This window comes from Protopterus annectens, chromosome 7.part0 (genome assembly GCF_019279795.1).
Source record: "Protopterus annectens isolate FY-2018-M chromosome 7.part0, PAN1.0, whole genome shotgun sequence".
NCBI classification, from domain to species: Eukaryota; Metazoa; Chordata; order Ceratodontiformes; family Protopteridae; genus Protopterus; species Protopterus annectens.
This window is the reverse complement of record NC_056739.1, coordinates 1,997,960,466-1,997,977,488: the sequence shown is the minus strand read 5'-3', so window position 1 is coordinate 1,997,977,488 and position 17,023 is coordinate 1,997,960,466. Positions and strand designations below refer to the sequence as shown.

At 37.9% G+C, this 17,023-nt stretch overlaps 1 protein-coding gene across 1 annotated transcript in view; it reads left to right on the top strand.

The window, feature by feature from the left end:
* Nucleotides 1-17,023, top strand: part of COPG1 (COPI coat complex subunit gamma 1) — a 1,279,491-nt gene that overhangs the window by 43,332 nt on the left and 1,219,136 nt on the right. The window contains exon 2 of the mRNA XM_044078421.1: nucleotides 6,349-6,401. Within this exon, the coding sequence (XP_043934356.1) occupies nucleotides 6,349-6,401 (53 nt within the window). The remainder of the gene's footprint in view (nucleotides 1-6,348; nucleotides 6,402-17,023) is intronic.

The following is a 17,023-nucleotide window of genomic DNA, read 5'->3' as shown; positions in this document are numbered from 1 at the left end:
GTTAAGCATATGTTTATCAACCAGAGGAGAAGTTGAGGACAATAATTGATAAGTTTAAGGAATTTATCTCCTGAGGGGAAGGAGGGCAAAGAGGGGAAGAGGGCCAAGTGGAGTAAGTTGAACCTTCTCAGGACAAAGGTGGCTTAGGATTACTTGATTTGAAAGGATATTACAGAGGTGCACCATTTAGGCTCCTATATGTAATGCAAGCAGAAAGCTGTAATTCAAAGCAGAAAGGGATGATGATGAAATGGGGGGGGGGGGGTAAGAAATAAGGAGAGTGTGAGATTTTGGATGCAGATCTTGAGAACATCAGCCATACAGAATATTATATTCATAAAGAGGCAGAAAATATTCTCTAAGCCAATGTGAGACTGGAGAAAGGAGATTTTTGTGATAGGGATGACTGCAGTTAGGGGTACAGAGCATAGGCAAGAGGGGACTGAAATTTTGTCGGAGAAGACTGGTATTGGAACCAAGATATTGAGAGAAAATGAGTAGAGAGAAAGGTGAAAGAGGCTAAGGAGATATTTGGACTGCAGGCCAGAGACCGCTTTCCTTATCTGGACTTATTATCAGAGTGTAGGCGAAGAGAAAGGGATAAGGGAATCCTAAGTGAAAGTCCTGCTCTGGTAGAGTTTTTAGTTGAATCTAGAACAGAAGCTGCTAGTAAAAAGGGATAATTGGTAGGGCACATAAAATTGTACATTATGTATAGGACTCTATCAGATTATGTTACAAATACTGAGAAGAGAGACTGGACAAGCAATTCAAAATGCAAAAAAGTCTAGAAGATTTAGGATTTTTGCCTGGAAGTGTTTGCGTATATATTTTTATACCCCAACCTGACTCCAACAGATTTTTCTTCAGGTAGATGGCAAATGTTGAAGTTGTGATGGTGAAAAGAGGTAACTGGGAACTTAAGTTTTGTGAATGTAGTGAGTTGGCAGACTTCAAAAATTCCCTGTATGGTACTCTGTCAGAAATATTGGTTGAATAAATGGGTGTAACTAAGGAAATGATTTTTTGAGCTTTGATCCAAGATTTGAATTGACTAGACCATAGTAAGACCTTGTTAAGTTTAATTCTGGTGACTGTCAGAAAGCAATTACTATAAAATGAAAATCAAAGTCTAAACCATCCGTGTTTGAAGTATTGAATTTTGTAACAAAGATAAAATAACTGGAAGTGGGATTTTTAGGAAAAGTAGGAGCAAACTACAGAAAAGTGGAAGTTGTGGAGCAGTATGTGCAGAATAATGTTTTGAAGAAGGAGTGAGATTTAAGCATATGCAGAAATTGAGCAATTTGTGTAATGATGTGAAGGCTGCCATCCTAGCTAGATAGAATTTTGTAAATTCTTATATCATTGTAAATATTAATATGATACACAGGCTTGTTTCACAAATGTAAAGAAAACTGTGTTGTGTTGGGCTTCAGAAATGTAACCATAGTGCACCCTGTGGAAGAAAGCTGATTAAGTAGAGTTTTACAGCTGTGTATGATCTCAAGCTCGGAGACGGGATGTCTGGGCTAGGAAATTCTTTCTGTTGTCCTAAGACATAGATAATTACTAGGTTTCACATATAAAGTGTCTTTTATTGCTGTGGCATCTTTGCAGGTACAGATCAAAAAGGAAATGTCAACATTTTGAGTTCTGTGAGCCTAGGAACCTTCAGCAGAAGTGTCAAGAATGATGTAATCTGAAATGACTCTGCAGTAATGTGTATTCTCAATTTAAGGGCTGTCTCAGAAAGTAAGAATAGTATTTTGTATTTGTCTTCAGAACTGAAAACATCACCAGCACTTCTTATTTGCAGTTGCTTGCTCTGCAAGTAGAATGTGAGACTATCTTACAATGTTGTTTTAAAGTATTTTCCTGTGATTTCTTAACTCTGTTATCACTGTGCTAAATTGACAAGGAGTGTCTTGTGTTTTTATTTATTATTAAATATTTTAAACCTTTTAATGGTGGCTGGTTTATGTGTAGAGATATTTAAGCTGTTTAGAGTACTTGCATGTATTTGGTGACACTGTATAGGCCACTCCTAAATAGTCTTAAAGTCTTAGTCACACTTACCAATTGGATAATAATAACATTGCACAGTAGAATTGGACACCCTTTGGTAAGGGCCTTTATAGTAGCTGATAAAAGTAGTTGGTGGCAGTGGATTACTACCTTGTAGCCTGGGCAGAAGGGGGCATAGATTGTGAACCTGTGCCAGCCTTTCCCAGGAGTGTTTGTGTGTTTGTATATAAATCAAATCTCAAAGTGTATGTGTGTCAGCTACTTGGGCAGGGACATGAAGCACTGGTTGGACAGAGAGGGTACTGGAAGTTTTGGCTTAATACTTGGCTGAGATCTGAACCCTATAGCTTTGCCAGTGGGTAGTCTTATTTTGGGGATCTGGAGAGAAAGGGAGAAACCAGCCCTAGATTGACTGTGATCTCTGTGTGCCCTTAAGGGAAATTGTACTTTACTGTGTGTGTACTTGTTATCCTTCCAATGTGGACGCCCCTCACTGGTGCTTGTGGTGAGGATTGAGGCTCCTTGAGTACTAGACCAGTGCACGGGGGGGGGGGGTCACAGTTGGATTGATGTTAGTTATAAAAAAAAAAGTGAGGCATAATGTGTGTAACTTGGAACATGTTAATATGGTTTGTTTTATTTTTTGTACAAATGTATGTTTGCCGATGACTCAAGTGATAATTCAGTAAAGGTGTTAAAATGCAAAAAAAAAGACCCTAGGTCTCATGAACACAGCTATATCGATAGTGCATAATCCCCAGTTTTACGTGATAATCCTTTATTAGAAAGTTTGAGTTCAGTGAGTATCCTTCAGTAGTGGTTTCCAGTCAAAGTTGGATCTGCCAGGGCTTGCTGCTCTTGCCTCCATTGGTGGTTAAACACTTTGCTTAGCTGTAGGAAAACTCCTTCCATCTGCAGATTCTGGCTGTAGGAGACCCCTTCTAACTGCAGGTCCTAGCTGTAGGAGACCCCTTCTAACTGCAGGTCCTAGCTGTAGGAGACCCCTTCCAGCTGCAGATTCTTTGGGCATCAGTCACCACAGAAGCATCTGCTGTGGAGTGGAGTGAGGAGTGGACACCACCATGGACAGGAATTTTAAATGGGTGTTTGTTTTTTTCAGGAATTGAAGTTTCACATGAGCATGATGGAGATGGGAGCCTACCTGTTTAGGCTTGTAGCTTTTCAACATTGCATTCCTCACGTAGTAATAACTATATAACATGACATCATGGTTTTGGTTTTATGAATCAACATGCAAGGGGTAACAGTCTTACCTGCTTTGTTAGGAATCTCTGAGAGTGTGGCAGTGTGCTTTTCATTTAATTCACTTTTTCTCATCAATAGCCACATTTGAGAGAGGGGCAGCTCTGTTGTGAACAGACTGTAATTTTCTCCCAGTGCTCCACAAGTGGTTTCTGATAGTCAGTTGCTTCATAGCTGTGATGTCTGTGTGGCAAACATCAGCGTGATCTTTCTGTACTTCTAACCAGAGACAATTATAAGGGGTTTCCCTGATTTCTTCTTCAGTATGGGTCATCCCAGAATGTCCTTGTTTGCAGTTGGACTCCTCTGCACTTTTCCCCTTTTTCCTTCATCAAGGAGACTTGTAAAGAAAACCAAATACATTCAAGGAAAGTCCTTCTATTTGTCCCATTTTTAGACTGGCAAACATAGTTCTGTTAGTCTGCATCTATGCTTGCTGGAAAAGCCTTTCTGTTCATACTCCAGCATGACCTATGTATTCTGTCCTTTTGGCAAACTTCATGTGGAAGTTTTTCCATTTCTACTAATAGTCCTCAAACTGGATATTTTCTAGCAGGGTGGTTGTGATGATAAATTGTTTAAAGCTGATAAAGTGCTTGTATATAGCATTCAGATAAATGTGTACTGCCGAAGTACATGGCGTAGCCTTTTTAAGAAGTAACCTGTATCATAATCCATTGCAGTTTCTGAACAGTAGTCTGAGTGAGAGATGCTGAAGTGGTAACATTGTTTTGTGTGAGCTGCCATGTTGGTTTTATACAAGTTACCTGTTGAAACTAATGCTGACTCTTGATATTACTGACCAATAAAGTAAATAATGTGTAAAAAGGAGCAACTTAAGACATGCTAGCAGTACTAAATTTTGTTGACAAACAAATAACCAATAAATTTCTTCACAGGTTGTACAATCATGCCACACCACCTCAAAGTGATTCAAGCAGTTAAATTCTTTGACTGAAAACAGTTTTGCCACCTTGCAAAGTCCTCATTTAGCTTAATTTTTTGCCCACAACTACATTTCTTCTGCCATGATGACGTTTAACTCGCCATAGCCATTTGACTTATCAAAACCCTTTATATGGCCTACTTGGAGGTAGCAACATTAGATGAGGAATCATAAGAAATCCAGATAAACACATTTTTGTACGCCATTTGCGGAGATGTCAAGGTCATGCGCAATTCCTTTGCATTTACAGAGAGCAAACATGTTACTTATTAATTCAGTGATTATCAAACTCTGAACAACTGTTTTCCAAAAAGAAATATGAGAGAGTTTTTTTTTAACAGATGTGTATAAGCAAGGGATGTGCTGAAGCATTTGTAAGGCAGTTGTTTGAACTTGCAGAAAATTGTGGCATTATTAGTACAAAAAGTGAGCAAGTAAGTCTAGTTGATCTAGAAGTGTCTCTGAAGTTACAGCACAAAATTAATTTATCTTTTTAGTAAAAAGCAGTGCAAATAGAAGCTGATCAGGTAAAAAAGGCAAAAAATGCAAATGTAAAGTTAACATCAGGTTTTATAAAAAGCATAATTCCAGACGGATTAAAAGAATGTTTGAGAAGTAGAGTGAGTGTAAGCCTGGTAAATGCACGAGGAATGTCCATTACCATAATGTGTGGGAGCAATGTGCTGCATGAGGCAGAAGATATAAGGTGTAAGAGACTGGGTCATTTTACTGTCATTTGTAATACAAAGCAGATTAAAAAGGCTGCCCTTGAAAATGTGAGTGAGGCTAAACATTTGCCAAAACCATTTGTCTTGGGTTCAGTTAGTCCTGTGGCTGATGCAGAATCAGATTGGCAAGTTCTTATGCATGGAACTCCTATTAGTTTCAAGATGGATATGGAGTTAAAGTTTATTGTATCAGTTGTTACATGTAGAAGTTTCTTGAAGCATCCACAGCTGCATGCAGCAGAAACTGAGAGTTGTAGCCTTGCTGGCCAACTCAAGTGCCTTGGTAGATTTCGAGCCATGTCTTAGCAGAAGGTGTCCCTGTGCCCTGTCTCTTGAGGAGTCTAAACCGACAAGGGAAAATCTTCTGTTATAAGGTCTTTGTTGGATTTTCTTTATAGTAGTTCTTCTTCCAGAGGTAAATGTGTTATACAGCAACTTGTAAACTATAATCTGAAGGAGTTTTGTGGTCTTCTTTAAGCCAAAGTCACATTAGTTTTTGGAGGAGACTACTCTGTGATGGAGGGAAATCTGATTGCAAGCCCAAGTGACCTGATTTTGAGGAGGGCTTCAGCCTGTGATGGTGCTGAAGAGGGACATGCCAGTCCTGGAGGGTTCCTTGCAGGTTCAGTTGATGATTCAGGTCAAGGCAGATGCTTTGCCATAGCAGCAAGCCTGTACAGGAAGGATGTAGGCTGTGAATATTCAGGCCGGTGACTGTAGTTCTTGAGAGTGCTTGTCCGGTGCTGAAGGCATTAGATGGTCCCTGTGATAATGCAGGTGCTCACATTGCCACTACAATAGGGTTATGGCCATAATATGTACTCCCTTAGTTGCTGGAATGCCAATGAGGGCAAAAGTAAATAGCTTCCCTTGGGCAGCTATCTTCTGCATATGGCACTTGGCATGTGTCTTTTGTGTGGGAGTACAAATATTCTGAACCTGATAAGGAGATGGCTTAATAGTAAGGAGACACGGAAGCAAAAATGACATAGAAATAATGATTTTTGAAGAGTCTAAAGTACAATAAATTATTTTTTTTGTTTTTCTTTATGTATGGTTGAAGGTAATGGCAGAATTTGTGCTTGCTTTTAAGTTTCTGTTTTTAGTTGTGTTGTGTAGATGCCTTAGAATCTTCATCCTTTGAGTAAAAAAATTACCTCTTCTGAATATTTCAGCCATTTGGATTGTTTTAAATCTGATTTATGAGGTTGATACTCAAATCATGCAGACTGCTTTGCTTGAGGTAATCAAAACCATATATATTTTTATATGAAACTGTTGTGTTGATTTGAAAGTCCTCAGGAAGATTTATAGAAGGTTTAGAGAAGGATTTTTAGATTTTAATTCCCCATATTCTAATTCCTTTTCTTTTATTTCTTATAGGAGGTGGTTCCAATCCATTTCAGAGTTTAGAGAAGAGTGCAGTACTTCAGGAGGTATGTATCTTGAAATGCTTGTTGTTGCTAGCCTCAAATGAACAGAATCCCAAATGTAGCCTGAAAATGGTAGTAACAGGAACATAGAGAATGGTGAGGTGGATAACATTTTCAAAATGTCAGAAATTTTCCTTGGTATAAAACAGAAAACTGGATGAAACGCAGACAAGGCAAAAAGCACCTACTCTTTCATTCTATTTAATTAAGAACTTCATCAGAAATACAGATACTCTCCCATCCCATTATTTTAAATACATTTTGAAACAATCACATGATCACAATCTACCAACCAGAATCATAATAACCACAAAACAAATATCACAATATTTACATATATATAATAGTAATGTAATATGATGTAAAATGTGTAAAAAAAATATTCTAAACCATTCTGCAGCTAATGAAGTCTTTGAATTTATAAAAAACACTTAATGTTGATAGCCTCATTTAAATGTGGTATATTGTCTGCAATAAAATTAATCTGCCAGGCAGTTTCACGACACTCTATCAATAGTTTTTGTCCACTTTGTCTTAAACATAAAATGAAACCTTTTTAAAATCTGGACATACTAGTGCATGCCTGGCCAAGGCATTGCTCAGATCCTTTTTCTTTATAGCCAATAGATGTTCATAAATTCTTTTGTTAAGTGTTCTTATAGTTTTCACCAATATAAAAACTACTACACAAGTCACAATTGGCTGCAAACACCACACATTTAGTGTGGCATGTATATCTATCTTTGGCCGACACGGTGCACTTCATATGTATGAACTGCACAGAGGATGAATTGCTGATGTATCCGCACTGTTTACAATGCGCACAGCTAAAAGTGCCTGATGTAACAAAACTTGCATTCCCATTACAAACTTTTCTTTCAAAAATATTTTTAATGTTACTTATCTTCTTGACAGTGAAAACAGGCCTTTCCCCAGTTACTTGAACCAATTTCTAAATTTCCAGATAATTTCCAGATAAAATGTTCCAATTTTCTGTAATGATGTCTCTAATCAGCCACATTTTGTTAAAAATGGGCAAAGGAAATGCCAACAAATGTCTACTTTTAATTTGTGTGTCTTTGATGAAAGAACTATATCTAATATGTGGCTCCTGTTTGTCTGCACATGAAATGGGTTTTGCTCTAGTATGCCTAAGTTCCAAAACCTCTCTCTCTATGTTAGTCAGCCATGTCTGATCATATCCCCTTTCCATAAAAAAGGTCCTAAGTTCACCATCGCACTTTGACTACAGATCAGGACATTTTTCTAATGACTGAAATGAATGATTTGTTCTTTTACCACTCCTTTTTAGTGCGGGTAGGATGTAAACTATCTCTCTGTAGGTATTGGTTCACAAAAGTAGACTTTCTATAAATTTTACTAACAAAAGACCTAGTGGCCACATCATATTCTAATATGATGTCTAAAAAGTCTTAACTTTTTAACCAAAATCACCTACAGAAAATAAGAATGCAGTGGACTTGTTCAAATCAGTTACAAAGACTTCAAATTCTTCATAACTGCTATTCCATAGCAAGAACAAATCATCAGTGTAACGTCGATATAATAAAACTTTTCAAATTTACTGTGCTGAAATAAAACCTTATGTTCCCACATTGCTAGCACCAAATTTGTAAACACTGGGGCTACTCTTGCCCCCATGGCTACTTCAGATGTCGGCTGGTTCAACGTCAAACCTAAAGAAATTATTTTCAAGCAGAATGTCCATCAATTTACAAATATCGATCTTACAGGAGTCAAAATCAGTGAAAAGTGTCAAATATTCACGTAAAAATTCACCCCCAGCTTCTTGATCTTTGCAAGTATATAAAGATACTACATCCAAAGATGCAAAAGAAAAAGAAGCCTCAGAAATGGCAAATCCATTCAATATTTCCAAAAGGTGCCAAGAGTCCTGAATGTAGGACTTGGATGCCTGTACAACTGGATTCAGAACATAATATAACCACACAGAAACTTGTTCAGTTTTACTGAACCCAGCTGCTACAATAGGCCTAAATGGAGGTTGGACCTTATTTTTATGGAGTTTCGGAATACTGAAAAAAAAAAAAAAACAATTTTGGATGTTCCACATTCAAAAAATCATATGTTGAATAATCCAGATTACCTTGGCTAAACATATCAGACAACCACTGGTCAATCTTAGAATAACATTTTTGTACATAATCATCTGTCACAACTTTGCAATTACTTTCGGTCTTCAACAAATTTAGCATGGCTAGACTGTAATCCGCCATGTCCATTAAAACCAGCATACCTCCTTTATCCCCCCTCATAATTCTCAAATCATGATTAGAGGCTGATTCTTCCAAGGCCTTTCTCTCACTGCTACTTAAATTATCCACCTTATTTTTAGATCTCAATTTGTTTCTAAAATCAAATTCACAAGCATTGTTAAAAACTCGTAAGGTGGAATTTGAAGGGGGATTTAAGGTACTATGTTTTTAGGACCTTTGTAAGAAATGTTAATTTAGGCAAATCATTCATAATCTATTGTAAATTCAACTTTCTCAGATAAAATTTAAAGTCAATAAATGAGTAGTGTCCACTGAAACAGATGGAATGAATAAAAAAGCCCTTTTTTAACAGATATCATGTCCATAGATAATGTCTGCTTACTTAAGTTTAATATGTCCATCTCAAATCTCAACTCTTTTTTTTCTGCTTTTTTTTTGGCTTTGCCCTTCTCCTTCGTTTGAACATTTGGACCATTTTGGAATGCGTTTGTTGCCAGATTGGTCCACTAATAAAGGGACGATGTGCAATGTTCCATGTGGGGCTGAACTGTTTCCTAACTCAGAGTTTGTACTTTGTGCGACAACTCCACCACCTTCTACATTGTTGCTATTAATTTGGTTAGTTTGAGTTACTTTAGACACCTTTTCAGCCCCCATTTGACTTTCAGTGTGAGAGTCTAAGCCGAATTAGGGGCATAGGCTTCAACATCCCGGTGTAATACTTAGCAAAAGTAGTGGCTGATGATATTCGGCAAAGTTTGACTTTGAATTCTTTTTTCAGGAAACACTGAACTAGTAAGAGATGTGACACAACCTACACAGAGATAGTTTACATCCTACACGCACTAAAAAAGAGTGGTAAAAGGACAAATCATTCGTTTAAGTCGTTTGACTACAGATCAGGACATTTTTCTAAGTGAGATGGTTGAACTTGGGACATTTTTTACAGAAAGGGTATATGATTGAGGCATGGTTGACTTAACATAGAGAGAGAGAGGTTTTGGAACTTAGGCATACTAGAGCAAAACCCATTCTATGTGTAGACAGGAGCCACATATTAGATAGAGATCTTTCATCAAAGACACACAAATTAAAAGTAGACATTTGTTGACATTTCTTTGTCCATTTCTAAAGAAATGTGGCTTAGAGACATCATTAAAGAAAACTGTAACATTTTATCTGGAAATTTAGAATTGGTTCATTGGGGAAAAACCTGTTTTCACTTTCAAGAAGATAAGTGACATCAAAAATATTTTTGAAAGAAAAGTTTGTGATGGGAATGGAAGTTTTGTTGCAATAGGCACTTTTAGATTTGGGCATTGTAAGCAGTGCAGATATATCAGCAATTCATCCTCGGCGCACTTCAAACATATGAAGTGCAACATGTGGGTCAAGGTAGATATACTTGCCAGACAAAATGTATGGTGTATGCAGCCAATTGTGGCTCATGTAGCAGTTTTTATATTGGGAAAACTTTAAGAACACTTAACAAAAGAATTTATGAACACGTGTTGGCTATAAAGAAAAAGGATCTGAACAATGCCTCAGCCAGGCATGCACTAGCATGTCCAGATTTTAAAAAGTTTTCATTTTTGTTTTGGACAAAGTGGATAATAGTTTATCTGGTGACTGTAAAACAATGATTGAGTGTCGTGAAACCGCCTAGCAGATTAAGCTTAAGGCAGGTGATACACTGGGTTTAAATTATACTATCAACATTGTGTTTTTTTACAAATTCAAAGAATTCATTAGCTAGAGAATGGCTTAGAATAATTTTTGCACATTTTATATCATATTACATTACTGTTATGTATATGTAAATATTGTGATATTTGTATTGTGGTTATTATTTATTTTATTTAACATTTGTTGACTGGGAAAGTCCGACTAGGTTCCACAGAGCCTGTTTTCAATGGAGGCCCGGGGAGAAATGCTCCAGATGCATGTCTTTGGAATGTCTGAGGAAACCTGCGCGAACACAGGGAGAACATGCAAACTCCACACAGAAGACACCCCAGCCGAGACGAGAACCTCTTGCTGTGAGGCGACAACGTTAACCGCTTCATCACTGCGCCACCCAGTGGTGCTGGTTGGTAGATTGTGATCATGTGATTGTTTCAAAATGTATTTAAATAATAGGATGGGGGAGTATCTGTATTTCTGATGAAGTTCTTAATTAAATAGAATGAAAGAACTAAAGAGTGGGTGTTTTTTGCCTTGTCTGCATTTCATCCAGTTTGCCTTTTTATCTAGTTCCTGTGTTTGGTAGTCACATTTTCCTTAGTATGTCTGATGTCAAATTTAGAAAAGAGACTGAATGGGTATTTAAAGGTTAATAAAGAAAATGCCAGTGAAAAACTGGTGACAGACGAGGTGCATTTATTTGTGTTGAATTGTGTTATTTGTTTTTGCCCATTGTCTGTCTGGCATTATTTTTTGACCCACTTGTCCTCAACTGTCCTGCCTTCTTCAGTCATGTCATAAGGACTCTTGTAATATCTGCTTCTTGAGTGAGGAGCCTGTGATGAATTGGTCTTGGGTTGAAAGGGGTGTTCTGCTGTTATGCTGCATGGCAGCGGAACTGACAATAAATGTCACAACCATGTATCATGCTGCATTCAGCACACAGGCTGTAGGTAACTGCTTTTGCCATATCTAGTCTTCCTTTTTATGAGTTGGTTATTCTTACCCTGTCTTCACCATGGTTGGTACACTTTGGTCTTAGTTTGTGTGTACCCTCTCAAGGGAAGATCATTTTGGCTCTTTATAATTTGATACTTTAATTGTATATCTTTCAACATAGTCCAGAAGAGTAAATAATGGGTATGTTTTATGAGGACATAAATGTTGTGGAATACAGCACAGAATTACTGCAGAATAAGTAAATAGTTTTGAAAAGTAGTTGACCAGTGAAGTCCATTATTAAGATCACAGTCAGAAGTAGTAAAAGTGAATAAGGCAACAATAACATCCACATTCACATTTAAGTGTATAAAAAAGTGGCTTAACATTTTAAAGGAAAGATTGATCCTAAAACTCCAAGTAATCCTGTGTTTATGTTCTGTGCTGCATGTGTGCATCAGAATCCTTGCAAGTGTTTCTTACTGTATTGTAATTTCTTAGTGTATTTAAGGTGTTGTCATGTACTAAAAATACTTCCATGCATCTTGACAGCACACCTGGGTGCTTATAAACAGTGTCAAACATGCTGTCCCTAAACCTCTCCTTAAACTGCTTGTTATCTTGGCTACAGGTATGTTCCCCGAATGCTGCCACACTGCTGTAGTTGATGTCCTTAGGCAAGGGTGACCATACCATGGATCTTGGAAGTGACAGACCAATCAGCCTTACAAGTCTGATCTGTAAAGCTATGGAAGTTATCTTAACCACTCTCATTTAAGTATGACATAGAGAATGCCCTTATGTTTGACCTACAACAATTTGGCTTCAAGGGGAGGTCATGCTGCTAAAACTTAACTACTGTCAGCAGCTTGCATGATCTTCCTGAAAATGTTATGTTGTTCATACGGCTTATCTCAGTCTGGCCAAAGCATTCAATCCTGTATACCTCATGCTGGAATTGTACGGAAACTATCTGCCATGAACATACATTTTTTATATTGTAAGATGGATATCTACATAGCTGAAAGGTAGAGCTCACATAGTTTGTGTGGCAGGTGCTTCTTTAGGTAGCACTAAAATAACCAGTAAAATTCCCATGGTGTGTTTACTGTGTTTTATCGTGTTGGACATCTACTTCTCTGACCACAAAATTAATAAACAAGACATATGGTTAACCAAATTTACAGACTGCAAGCTGTGTGTAATTGTCAAAAAACTGTTATTTATCTGTATCCTTCAAAAATAACTTGCCCTAGTTAATATTTGGTGCAGGGATAATGGTCTTAAATTGAACGCTAAAAGTTGTATACTAAAACCATATGGTATAAATAACACTCACTCACTAAACAAAAGGGTAGTCTGTGGTTTAGGCACTAGAATTGCTAGTTACTTTTCCTTTAATCACCATGTGACAAATGTAAAAAAAAAAAAAAAAAAAAGTAAAAATAAAAGATATCTCCCAAATAAATATCACAAGTTCATCATTGTCGGCTGCAGTAGCCTTTGGCTACTTGGTTTGTATCTTGCCAAGGATACAGCAAATGTCCAGTCTTCAAAAATCTCTGGCTCCGTCCCAAACCTATACTCTGACAGTAGGTTAGCTTGCTGCTTGGAGGGAAATCAGCAGTCAGAGGGTAGACAGTTTCAGTACTTTCTTGCAGCCTCAAGGGAAAGCAGCTCTGAATCTTCGCAGGTGCAGCATTTGGCTACAGGCTTTATTTCTGACAGATAAGTCCCCATAGGGTAACCCTTCCACACTGAAAATATTGCCTTTTTAAATAATTTTGATGCAATTTTTTTTCTGAAGAATTCTTTTTTAATGTCAAGTTTCTTGTCAGAAACTACTATTTTTAGAATGAGGCTTATAGAATACCAGCAAACCAAAACGGCAGAACAGCAAAAGACAAACAGGTGAAACGGAATACCAAGTACTTTGCCTGCAGCTGTTGGTATTCTGTTTCACCTGTTTGGCTTATTATAGAATACTGGGACTGTTCTCAGAAAAATGTACTCTTTTTGAGACCTTTTAACCGAGGTGTAAGGATTTCAAGACTGGGAAGTGTTTTTATGTACTGAAAACAGTTTCACTGTTATGGTGCATAATTATACTTTGTGACAACTTGCTACATTTCTTATTTTCTTTAGGTGCACGTTTTTTGTGCATTGCTTGTGTTTTTACTTTTCAATTTTAAGTGACTTTGTGAGGAACTGGAAGTATGTGCTGGTTGTGAACATTTGTCTGACCACTTCTGAATGACACTTCCCAGCAGCACTTAGCAGCAATCAGGCTTCTTCTTGTGCTAAAGCATGGTTTATTACACTGGTACTGCTATTTCTTCCCCTGCTCTACGTAAAAAAGAGAGAAAAAAACAGAATGAAAGCCCTTGTGTACGCTGCAGGCTCAGAAAATACCTCCACTGCTTATGGGTGACTGCAGAGGCTATTTGTTCCTTAAACCACTTGTTGATTTTGTCCTGGTTCTTTTGGTGTACTCCCCTCCTCTACTATGGACTGAGGGTTAGCAGTGTCCTCTGTGGCTGTTCCGGTGTCCAATCTGATCATGTGAGAACCATCATGTTTGGGTTTAAGAGTTTCTGTGGGCAGTTCTTATCAGAACAGCCAAGGCAAAAGACCTCTTGCTTGAGATGAAGTGCCATCTCTCAGTTGGTCTCCTTCCAGGGATGTCCCTAAGTTAGGCATTGCTCATCTTAAGACTTTTTGTCTCCTATAGATGATTTTCTTACCTTGGCCAGAAGTTCATTGGAGGCTTTCTTTCCTGAAGAACTGAAATCCATACCAGTAGACTAACTAGGTCAATCTATTTGGAATTCCATATGAAAATATATCTGAGGATTCTGACATAGGCAGAGATGGGACTTTTTGTCTGATTCTCAGGCCCAAGACTGTGATTCACAGGAAAGTTTGCCCTCTCCAGCTCCATTAGAGAATTTTCCTTTTCAAAAACTAGTTCCAGGATGAACGATGTATTTTTGTGGGAGCAAGTGGATATTCATCCTAAATTGAGACGATGTTATGATATGCTGCTAGTGGATTTACTTCATGCTGCACCCATTCCTTCTGCTATGCCAACCTTCGAGGCTATGTTAAGAGCTGCCTTCAGTAACCCTGACCCCCTCAGCCTTCATCAAAATTAAAAATGCACAACGCGGTGGTGCTGAGGTTAGTGCTGTCTCCTCACAGCAAGAGGTTATCCCATTCAGTTCTCGGCTGGAGCGCCTTCTGTGTGGAGTCTGCATGTCTTCCCCACGATCGAGTGATGTTAAAGACATGCAGATAGGTGCGAGCGTGAAGGGACGTCCCTTCGTTGAAGGTTAGGCGTCGGGCTGGCAACTCGGCACCATAAAAATCCATTGCCAATCATGAGTGGACCGGAGTTCCGCTGAGGCGACCCCTAACTGGGAAAAGCCAAAAGTCTTTAAAATTTAATACATAGAAGAAAAATGACGTTTTTAATGATGCAGGAAGGAAAGCAAAACATTCTTGGTAACGAAATATAGTCCGAAATTATAATAAGTGGTAGATACAGAATTAAGTTTGGAGGCCAGTAAGAGAATGAGTAAAAGATCAGTAGAAGAGTGATGCAGGAAGAATACTTTAGCATATGAAAAAAGGAAGAATAAAGTGATGAAATTAGAAAATAGGGAAAGATAGATGAGGGGGAGACAGGTGTAGAAGAAGAAGATTTAAGTTTGGTCTTGGCAAGAACAAGAACATTTCATACCAGGAAGGTAAAGCATTGGATTAATTTCATAAAATAATTTCCTTCTTCCAGTTTATTCTGTCAGGTCTTGACAGCTTGTGTCACTGTTCTGACACACTTCCTTCAGAAGGTAAGTCCTGTCTGATTTCTGCAATTTCTAACCTTCTTGTCTAAACATGCTTTGAGGAGTGTGTATTATTAAGCAGATACTGTGACTAGGCTTACTATTACTGTTACTGCTGATGTTTTGGGTAAATTTGCTATGCTAGATACCCTAAAGTTTTCTGATGAGGTAAAGTCTGAGATTTTAAACTCTACTTTAGACAAGGAGGTTTTGTTTGACCATGGTGCTTCTCAGATTCCTAAATAGTTCTGTTCCAGAGGGACACTAATTCAGGGAGTTACTAAGATTTTTCAAGCCCCACATTATAAATCTTATAAACCCTCTGCTTTTTTTAAAGACAGAATAATCAGTCCCTGCCATCTGGTGTCAAACAGGGAACAAAAAAAAGATAGACAGGAGGGAAACATTAAAAAAATGGGGATCTTGTCAAAAAGGACAGACTACACCATCAGAAAGACTGCCAGCATTCCTCTCATCCTGTCTCTAAATATCTAAATGTGTCCTGTAGACTGTCCCCTTTGGTAATAGTTGTTTTAGACCTGTGGATGCACACAACTCCTTTCAGTGGAATTCCTCCCTACCCTCTGAACCAAACGAGAGATTTTCTTCAGGTTCTTCAGCACATGGTTTATGTAGGATTCATACTATCAGTGCCTTTAGGCCAAAGGGAGGAGGGCTTCTACTCCTGAGTGTTTCTGGTTTCAAAAATAAGCTCTCCTGGAGACAAGTTCTAGATCTTTCATTTCTCAGTTGGTTTGTGAAAGTACCAAAATTCAAAATGTTGACCTTTCAGAGTCTGTTACCAGCCTTTGGTTAAATGGGTTGTATCCTGCCCAGGTTGTAACAACCAGCAAGTATTCAAAAAGCTCCAACTCCTTCCCACATCTACACACTTGACTGCTGATTGGCTTAACCCATTGGAGTGGAAAGACTTAACTTGCTTAAACAAAAAGAGCTTACTTATCCTTAAGTCCCCCCAAAAAATATGTATAACATATAATTATTTATTCCAACAACTAACTGTATACAATAGAAGTGGGGTAGAGATTACATGCAGCTATCATAGCAGTGAGAAATTCAAACATCTGCTGTTATAAGTGCAATGTACACAGTGGTACTTTTTATTCTAGACAAAATCTCTAGTGTACTTTTTATTCTAGACAAAATCTCTACTGATGTTCCTCTGGTGCAAACTCACTTCACCACTGACTTCTCTCCATTTACAAGAAACATGTAAACATTTGTACAGCTTGTGCATCAGCAAGATGGTCAGCACTCGGCCAGTCCTAAAAATAGACCCTTTTTTCTGTCTACCCTGGGAAAGATTTTTGAAAAAAATTATAACCAGTTAACATCTCCCCTGCCACCCACAGAATAATTGGATAATTTCCCCATCAGTTCTTTTATTATTGTCTAAAACTGCTTTGTGCTCTCAATCATCACTGTCTGTTTTGTTCTAATCACTCTGCTTTTGCTGTGTTGGTAGATATGACTGGCTTCCTCCTAAGGTTCACAAAGTTGTGGTAGTCATGTGGATCACCTCTGTTTTTTGTCAGTGACCATAGCAGTGCATGAACAATGGGCAAGCAATCGCATCTTTTAATAGATGCATTTTGAAGTTTTTGCTACTCTTTTAATACTTGCCAGTAGTCACTTAAGTCAAGCTGGCCTTTACATGTTAACCATGGTGTAAATTTATTTCTACTCTTCTAATTATTAAAACTAGCCTTAAAATAAAAATCATTAATGTAATACTTTGTTTGACCTGTAGCAACTTGTACCCTAGGCTGAGAATACATCAAGTTAGGAGCCTATCCCTCCAGTCTTTTTATTTATTGATGTAGATTTAGATTCCCTAGTGTTATTGCTTGTAGAGAGACTGTTTGTTTGAACAAATAGG